At 31.3% G+C, this 9,908-nt stretch overlaps 2 protein-coding genes across 3 annotated transcripts; one reads left to right on the top strand and one right to left on the bottom strand.

Annotated features, from left to right (window-relative positions):
- Positions 1 to 388: 388 nt before the first annotated feature.
- On the bottom strand, positions 389 to 1,522 carry LOC124427950 (ATP synthase subunit d, mitochondrial-like). The gene is made up of 3 exons (XM_046971429.1): positions 1,306 to 1,522; positions 924 to 1,092; positions 389 to 811 (listed from the first exon to the last, which is right to left on the bottom strand). The coding sequence occupies exons 1-3, from the start codon at positions 1,419 to 1,421 to the stop codon at positions 569 to 571; spliced, it is 528 nt and encodes a 175-aa protein (XP_046827385.1). The 5' UTR covers positions 1,422 to 1,522; the 3' UTR covers positions 389 to 568.
- Positions 1,523 to 1,908: 386 nt separating this feature from the next.
- LOC124427948 lies at positions 1,909 to 9,842 on the top strand. Of its 2 annotated transcripts, none has more exons than XM_046971428.1 (8): positions 1,909 to 2,387; positions 2,997 to 4,647; positions 4,738 to 4,972; positions 5,056 to 5,165; positions 5,259 to 5,505; positions 5,597 to 5,801; positions 5,940 to 6,141; positions 6,216 to 9,842. In XM_046971428.1, the coding sequence occupies exons 1-8, from the start codon at positions 2,161 to 2,163 to the stop codon at positions 7,785 to 7,787; spliced, it is 4,449 nt and encodes a 1,482-aa protein (XP_046827384.1). In that variant the 5' UTR covers positions 1,909 to 2,160; the 3' UTR covers positions 7,788 to 9,842. The 2 variants fall into 2 exon arrangements, with proteins under 2 accessions (XP_046827384.1, XP_046827383.1); XM_046971427.1 differs by having other exon boundaries at positions 6,213 to 9,842.
- Positions 9,843 to 9,908: the final 66 nt, after the last annotated feature.

Genomic DNA, 9,908 nt, shown 5'->3' with positions numbered 1-9,908 from the left:
CAAAGGAAAACAGATATATCCCATGTTTTTATTCAGTTACGAAAAGATTTTCCAAGCGTTTAAATATTAAATTTATATATACATATGAATAAAATTATATATATATATATATATATGAATAGAATTGCATTTAAACCAAATTTTATTTATTCCATTATAACCAATGGATATAGTTCTCTGCCGTTTAAATATAAATGGTAAACTTTTATTAATTATTTGAGATATATTTTAATCACTTGTTTAAAATAATCATTCATCATTCATTGCAATTAGTATATATTGAAGGATCACGGAGAGTTATATATTTCTGTAAAACATTTGTAATATGTAGAAAAAACTACAAAGTACCTTATTAATAAATATTTTATGTTACACATAGAACATTATATCATGCTGTATGCTGTATGTATTTATTTACAATAATGTATAAATCAAAAACATTTCTTAAAATGTATTAGGATTTAATTTTTTGTGGATACAGGTTAATTCAAACATCACTTGTTGTATGCCAATAATATTCTTTACATATTTATAGACTACGATATTGCTATAAACTTGTAGAAATAAATTAATGATCATGATCTTGTCCAGGAGGCTTTAGAGATGCTTCTTCGGCTTCTTTCATTTCAGGTGTATGTGGCCAGATCGAAGGATTGTTTACTACACCACTATGAGTTTCTGGATGATGTTCCACGAATTCTTCCATTGTCATTTCAGCATATGGCATCATGACTTTTAGAGTACTAATAGATTTGTTAATATTCTCAATTTCTTTTTCAGATTTTTTGCGGTATTCTTCAACATCAATAAGCTAAACATTTTGAAATATACATCAAAAAGACATACGATATATATATATACATATATATATTTATATTATATTTTAAACTACCTTTCTTATATATAACTGAATAATACTTTACCATCTGTTTTTCTTCACTATCAATAAGAGAAGTATATTTGTCAGCTGGATATGGTACTGTTAATGCTTCGTACTCTTTCTTGAATTTTTCAACAAGACCAGGTATTGTCACATTCTTTTTGTAGTAATCCCAGTTAAGTTGTGGTGAAGATTCAGGATTTGCCATCATTCTGTAATAAAAAATGAAATGTAAGAAAAAGTAGGACTTATAAATAAATCATTTGACAGTTATATCACCATACTATAAAGGATATTTAAAATATATATAATGATTTTTCATTTAAATCAAATTAAACATATTTGCTTATTGTTACTTCTTTTATATACACTAAAATATTACAAAATATTATATTATGTAATAATAGATTATTTTTTGGACTAACCGACGTAAATATTGATCAGATTTTGTTTTAAATGCCACGAAAACTTGTTTCTGTTCTTCTGGAACTCTTTCTGCTATTGCTGCCCAATTTATGGCTTTAATCGCCCTTCGCGACATTTTTTACGTTTAATATGAAATACAATGTTTAATGTCTACGGCACTTTGAACCAGAGGCACCAAGAGCCACACTAGAGTAGGCAGGCAGGCAGGCAGGCAGCCTAAAAAGACCACGTAATATCTGTTTTGGTTTTATACAGTTTACGTATATATATATATATATATATATATATATATATATATGTAGAAACTTGGAATAAAAATTAACTAGAATTGATATAATTTATTTTTATCGAAAAACATGTTCTCTGCTTAAATTGAGCAATTGAAAATTAAATTACAAGTAGATAAGAGAAACAAAATATTAGTATAATAGTGACTCGTATAACTTTAGTTAATCTGATCGCTCAAATATAATATTCATCTTGAAACTATCATGCGAAATAGGCTTAAGGAAATGCAGAGCGAAGGAGAGAAAGGAAATTGACAAAAGGAAAAGAAGGAGAGTCTAATGAAGTTTCCAATGGTATACGGGTGGTGGCGTTACCGTGCGTTGCTTGATTCAAAATCAGAATTGAGTTCGTTGAAACTCGGGCGAATCGAGACGAATTTGTACGAGTAGAACTGGATCGATAAAACAGGAATATGGCCGTGAAGGGGGTAGACTGGGGTGTCGGCGAGGGTGGGCGGCGATCAGGCGGTTGAGCATAAAGAGGATAGGATAATATCGGTGTGCGCGCGTCCTCTTCGCTAACTTCGATTTCGCCACTTTAATGTCGGCGGAGACGAGGATGTAGTTATGCCGAAGAAAAGCACGAAGCATGTGAAGGAATCTGGGATAACGAAAAGTTCCCATCACAGTTGTGATTCCGGCACGAGTAAGGATATCAAAGTGAAGCATTTTCGAAGTGTTCACATTGGCGTTACAAATGGAAAGCGTTGGTTATCTCTTAAAAAAAGGCTGGGATTGTCGACGGACGAAGACCTCGCAGTTTATCTTCTCGATCTTGCTGAATCAATCGTCAGGTAGGTTCAACGGTTGTACAATCGTTATGACGTCGTTGTTGGTGTGCATTAAACATCTCGACTTGCATCAAAGATTTCTCTTTCTCTATGCGCATGGGGTAGCTGTCACTCTGTCGGGGTTTCCCCTCTACTGTCAACCGTCTGTTATACTGAATCGCCATCTTGCCGCAACGCGCCGGAGGGGCAAGGGAGGATGATCGATATCTGATCAAAAGCGCGGGATAATGGTCTTGTTTCCAATACTTTTCGAAATTATGTCAATCGCATTTATCTAGTCATATTTATGTCAATCCTTCTTTTTGATACTTTCTATTGGAAGGAACTGATAAGAAAGATTATATATTTCAAGGATTTTAACTATCATCATAGCTATAGATTTTTGTTTAAGTATTAAAGAAAATAAAGAAGAGAGAATCACACGGACGCGAATCAATGTTACTTTTAATAATAACGTGTAGTACGAATGAAATTGAAAATATATATCGAAATAATATTTTTACTATATTATATTTAATTGTACAACAAATAATATAAATTTTTATTAATTTTATGAAATTTATACGAGTAGATTATAAAGATACTTGTGCATAATGATTTTGTTATTTTTAGACAAGATAATAAATGCAATGGTCTTGAAGAATGGAAAACAAATGGCAAAGAAGGAAGGGACTCAGAAATTGTCAAGACTGAAAATTCAATAGATGATACGGAAGAACCTCTTCGTCGAAGCCTAAGAAAGCAGAGTACTTCTATATGTCCAGAACCTGATGTTTCATCTACCGACACGATACAATCTTTACAAACAGAAGTACATGATGAGATTATTAAGCTCCATGTACGTCATAGTTCAAGATCTAAACATCATAAAAATAAGGCTAAACATCATAAAGACAAACGCAAAAAAAGAAGACACTTAAAAAATGCACAGAACGTAGAAACAAGTAAGGATTATAGGTTACAGGAAGAAAAAAGTCTCAATAAAAATACAAATTCAGTTATTTGTAATACCGAGATAAATACAGAAGCAGATACTAAATCTAAATTAGATGTAGAATGTTTTCATGACGCTCCAAAAAATATCGAATCTGTTATGACAAAGACTGAGCATATAGATAGTATAGGATTTATAAAGGATGTAAATAGTGAAAAGAACGAGTTAAATTGCAATAGCAAAGGTATCGATATACCTAATGGAGTAGCACAGATTGGAGAAGATACGTCTAAAAAAAATATACAACCACAAACTACTCCAGTTGTCTCTTCTCCTGAAAAGAATGTTGTGAATGAATCTGTTGTCAAAGTTGTAAAAGATATATTAAGCTCTCAAAATATGGAAAATGCAGAGAATAAAAAAATTCATGAAACAGAAACCAGATTACCTAAGGAACAAAACACAGAATCTCAGGAAAATAGTAGTTCAATTTCTAATGTGTTAGGTGAAGCGGCTAATGCAAAAGCTTTAGAAGAGCGTAAATTAAAAAAGAAAAGAAAAAGACCAAAACATGAAACTGATGGAGAGGAGAATATTGTCAGAGATACACCTGATGATTTTTTGGATGATGCTATGCACAAACATCGACGAAAAAAGCACAAGCATACTAGTGAGCACAAAAATAAGAAGCATCATGATGTGCGAAAAGCACCACAAGATGGAATCGTTACTCAAAAAGAGACTTCAAATTCGAATACACCAGAAAATGAATCTGTTATTTCAGTAATAGATAAAACTCAAATTGACGTAAACTTCGATGGTAATATATCAGAGCCTCATAGGCTGGCAATTACAATAAAACTTTGCCAAGAATGTAACAGTCGGCATTTGCAAGACGCATGTCCACTCAATACACCTCAATATACTATAACAGACTCTATAACGTATGAAGATTGGTTAAATAAATACAAGGAAAACCTTGAAGTAATTAAGGCTTTAAAATCTGATGATCCTATGTCAGAAGGTTATGGAAGATTACCAGATGATGGTTTTGAGTCGGATGAAGATTCAATACCTGTAGATCATTGTAAATTGAAAGCAAAGATACAGAGGGAGGAAAAGCAATTACTCATAGATTCAGACAAACCTTTGTACGCTAGAGATTCTTTACCTGAATGTTTTGAATTAAAAATTACAACAGCAGAACATGGTCTTGGAATTTATGCCAAGAACCCAGTTCCCATGTATGCCAAATTAGGTCCATTGGTTGGTAAACCAGTAAAAGAAATGGACATACCAGATGATTTTCCTATGAGACATATTTGGGAGGTAAATTGAATGCATGAGTTTTTTATCGTATTAAAAAAAAATATAAGTAACAAAGCTCTTGTATTGAGAGATTACTTATTTTCTTTTTAGATAGATAATAATGGTAAAGCTTCGTATATCAGTACCACTAATCCATTGAAAAGTAATTGGATTCGTTACATGAGACCAGCTGAAACAAAAGAAGGAAGAAGTGTAACAGTAATTACAAAACAAGGCGAATTACATCTTATCACTACACAAAACATTATGTCTGGAATGGAACTGACTTATTGGGCAGATTCATTGTCTTCAGCATGGACTAGGAAGAATAAAATTGATAAAACAAGTATATAAATATTATTTTATTAATTTTAGTACAATAATGTAATAAACTTTTTAATTAACTAATTTAACTTTGATTATTTTTAGATTGTGGTGGATGTAATTTAAATTTCGCCCATCCTATGTATTATCGTTTGCATTGTTGCGTTTTTCATGATACCAATTATAGTTTGACTATTAGAAAATACCATTGTAAGGTAAGATGTATATTGCTTTTCATAATAATATAATTTTGCATATTGCTTTCATAACATTATATTTTGCACATATAACAAAAGATTTTGTATTAGGTATGTGGAGCTGCTGTTCTAGGAAAAGACAATATCATGAAACATGCGGCGGAATTACATGCAGGACGTGGTGCATACCAATGTCAGTATTGTAAAAAATTTTTTTTAAGACTGAACTATCTTGAAATGCATAGAACATATGGATGTGCACACAATCCGCAACGTTCTAGGCCATTGTGCGATTTTTGTGGACGTAAATTTTGTCAACCTCAAAAACTCAAAGTACACATTAAAAGAATGCATAGTGGTAAGAGTACAATATATATATATATAAACAAGTAGACATATTTTATACATAAAACTTTCTTATTTAATTTTTATTTATTTATTTTCAATAGATATGTCCGAAGTACTCAGGGAATTCCAATGTAAACTTTGCTTAAAGCTTTTGGGCTCTCGTGCAGCTCTTCAACGACATATGAAAGAGGTTCATCATAAAGATGTAGTAGGAGCAGCGACATGTGATCGATGCGGAAAAATGTTCCAAAATAAAAGTAATTTAAAAATACACATGTTGACTCATAGTGGTGTTAAACCTTTCAAGTAAGAATATTGTGTTAATACAAATATTATTATTATTGAATAGTAATATCTTTGCATTATATTCTTTATATATATATATTTATATGATATTTTCTGAGAAAATGACTTCTATCTATTAATGGAAAATATTTTTTACAGGTGTAAAGAAAATTGTTGTAAAGCTGCTTTTACTACGAAGCAATGTTTGCAATTTCATTATAAAAAGGTACATGGGCTCACAGAGGAAATGATGCCTAAGATCGAAAGATCGGTTGCATACACTTTCGATGCTTATAGTGGTGGTCTTGTGGAAGATGCTGGACGTGGTAAAACTCCTCGTTTGAGTAGAAGAAATTCACAAGTATGTGTGATATATTTGTAATAATATATATATGAAATATTCGAAAATGTAAGCAATATTTATTCTTATAGCAGGATAATAGCAACAGTTTACCATCTTTGGATGATTGTAGTTCAGAAAGTAGCTTAAAAGTTGAAACAAATACAAATTCTACACATCCTGCTATAATGGAGTTTCCAAGTGGAACAAATACTACACCCAAATATACAGTAGAGCATGATACTAAAGTATCGAGTGCTTCTGCACGTGTTACAATGCCCGTACCAAGTGGTATTGATACGAACGTAGAGAATGTACGTACAGATGTAGATTTGTATGCCGCATCAAGGATACAAAGTAAAGGAAGCAAAAAATGGCTGGGTGAATATAATCCTACTACAACATCGGACATACCAACTTCGCATTTACCACCTGTCCCACCAGATGTATATGAATTTGAAGATAGCAGAAAGGAAGAAGAAGAAAAAACAGTCTCTACAAGTGCTACAACACAATCTCTAATAGATAGTAGTAAGCTGGGTCTTAGTGTATACAGAAGAACAGAAAGTGCAAATGCTAGCTTACTTGTTGAAGCAGCTTTAGATGCTGCTGAGAGAGACATAGGAGCAGTTTCTAGTCCAATGTTGGAAGACAATGATCGTGATGCAAATTTATATTCTATTTCTACACAATTACAGTCACCATTACCACAAAGATCTCCAAATCATTTAGACTCATACATTCAGCAACAAGATGAATTAATGTCACCAGCACCTACACCGGATAATCGGCATACTCCGCCTAGTCACTTGCATGTGGATTATCATCTTCACCGACCTGTGGATTATATGAATGCATCAAGAACACATAATATCGAACAGTATCTACATCACGAAGATTTACCACGTGTTTCTTCTCCAAATAGTTATATTCACATACCACAAGAAGACTTGGTATCTCCATCAGCTACACCAAATTCACGATATCAAGATATACACCATCACCATCAAATGCCCACTGATAATTTATCAAGCGACGAAGGTGACTCAGTAGCTCAAAATCTTAGTCTTTCTGTCAAAGAGAAAGCTTTACAACTAGATTTGTCAACATCATATAAGTATGATCCTCTTGAATCAGATTTTGGTAGAGAAAGATCAAACTTTGAGCCTCTTGTACTGAATAGTGGGGAACTTCAAGGTCTAGATATGTCAGCTAGAGGATTTCATCATAGTTTTGGTGCTCAAGTACAAAATACAAGGTATCATCATCATCATCATTTATATGAAATAACCGAACGGCAAAGTGTCGATCTCAGTAGGACAGGTGGCTATTCCATGTCTCCACCACCACCACCACCACCTCCTCCACCCTATTCTCATAGTGATGTTTTGCGGGTTGTTAGTTTAGATCTTACACCTGGTGGAAGGCACAGTGTTGATCTAAGTCTTTCAAGATCACATCATTTGCACAGTTCTGGAACTCGTGTTATTACTAGCCAGCAACAAGCTAGTTCTTCTACCCCGCATATAGTACCTGACACAATTGAAGGACGAATTTTATCTCCACCCCCGCCTCCCTTACCGGGATACAATCCAAGTTATCCTGTAAGCCCAGCTCCATATCATCCTCCTAGGCCAGCATACCATCATTATTCTGGTTATTATTAATAAATCGTAACGTAAATCACAAACCTTAACTTTTAAAATTACATTTTAATTACAAAGTAAATTCATATACAGAGCTCAAGTCTGCAGTTTGTATACGATATAATGGAACTATACATCGTTATTCCATTTTATTTTTATCTTAACAACCATACATGATGTATATAAATGGAAGATTTTAGAAAAATATTGTTTTGTTTATAGTCTTTGTTATTGACACTATGTCATTTTGTCATATCATTACTTTAACCAGCATTTTAGGATTCAAAAAATTTTATTGTTTTCTTGAGAATTCACTTTAACAGATAATACTCGTTGTATTATCAGATTGATTAAGAAAACTGCCACTTTGATACATGTATTTCTAAGATAGAAATAGATTATTACATACTACAATAGCTTGTTCATTAGCAATGGGAAAAAAGTATTGTTTTATCAATTAATTTATATATTTTTATTTCTATTTATAATTAGAAAAATTTTATGTTCAAACTAAGGACAGGAGGCTTTTATCAAAAGGATAATATGACATAATATATATATAAATGTATATATATGTGTGTTATATTATCAGTATAACATTAGGATCTGAATTATGCACAAAAAAAATATATTTGCATTAAGATAAAACATTATATCATTTCCAAAGTATCTGTGTGAAAGAGAGATATATAGCTCAGCAGATGCAACAGTATGTGTGTGATATAAGAGTGATACATGTATGTATGCATCCTTTAAATTGAACAATATTATTTTTTTAAGGTATTGGATAATGAAACTTTATGAATAGCTCTGTTCTAGATATTTAAGCTGTATGAACCGTTAAAAATTATTAAGTTCTCTTTGGTTATGTAGCTATTAGATTTATTATTTATTACATTCTTTTTTCCATTTTTATACGAAACATGCCATATGTAATGGTTATCCCCTGTTAATATGGATCATTGGGATAGATAAATTTCAGATATCATGATCCAGTACCACGTCCGTGATAATTAATGTTATAAAAAGTTGTTACTTAGCTTCTAGCTTATATTCTTCTATTTCAGATATATACTCCCAACAAAAAATACTCCATATAAGATGAGATTAGTCACTATTTCATACTAATAACATCCTGGGTAGTTTGACATTGCTGTCATGTATATTTTTCAAATTAAAGATATGCGGTATATAAGAGAAACAGTTTTAACATATAATATTATACTTATGATTCAAGAAGAAAATTGTAGCTTATAAATATGTATTTAAAGTTATTATCTCATTAGTGTGCAATTTTTAGAAAATAACACATTTAATTAATTATTTAAAACATTACTATATAACGTTAATAATACATAAAGTTGCAGACAAATGATTTAATTACTTTAAATGTACAAAAGAAGATTGTAGTGAATAGTATTACCCAGGATTTTAAAATTTATGAAATAATTCAATCAGGATGCCTAATGGTAGCACTAAGTATACATCTGTATGGTGATAACAAATTACAATGTTCTTTTTTATTCTAGTCATTATATATGTGTAATAACACATTAGCTATGTAATGAATGGTTTGGCTATTGCAGATGAGTGCAAAGCATAATGTATACATAGAATTTTTGAAAATATCTATCTTAAACATATTTGTTTATTCTTAATATTATCTTTTCAGTATCACATCAGATTTATTCTAAGAAATGCTCAAACAAAAAAACTTAAAGTACAGAAGTACTAGAACATAGTACAAGTTTATATTTTTTTTAATTGATGTTATTAATCGTACTATGGAACAATTATTACATTTTGATAGAATATATGTATTAAGTATACATATAATTTTGTATATAATAAACATTTATTCGTATATTTTATTTAATAACACGCATGTATTCATTATGTACTCATTTGCAAAATCCATATTTATTTGCGTGTAGCTTCCAACTTTTTATGATTGCGCTCACTAGCCATTTATTGAAACCAAAGATCTAGATCTATTGTAACATTTGTGCCAAATTTCAAGGCGCTCATTTTTATGTATACAACTTTAATTAATATAAATATCATTTCTTCACTTTATAGGTGTACAAAGAAATACTATCTTAATAATGTTAAAATTTTATGATATTTTGTCAAATTTTGTGA

This window comes from Vespa crabro, chromosome 11 (assembly GCF_910589235.1).
Source record: "Vespa crabro chromosome 11, iyVesCrab1.2, whole genome shotgun sequence".
NCBI lineage: Eukaryota > Metazoa > Arthropoda > Insecta > Hymenoptera > Vespidae > Vespa > Vespa crabro.
The sequence above is the reverse complement of the archived record's forward strand: the minus strand, read 5'-3'. Positions and strand labels throughout refer to the sequence as shown.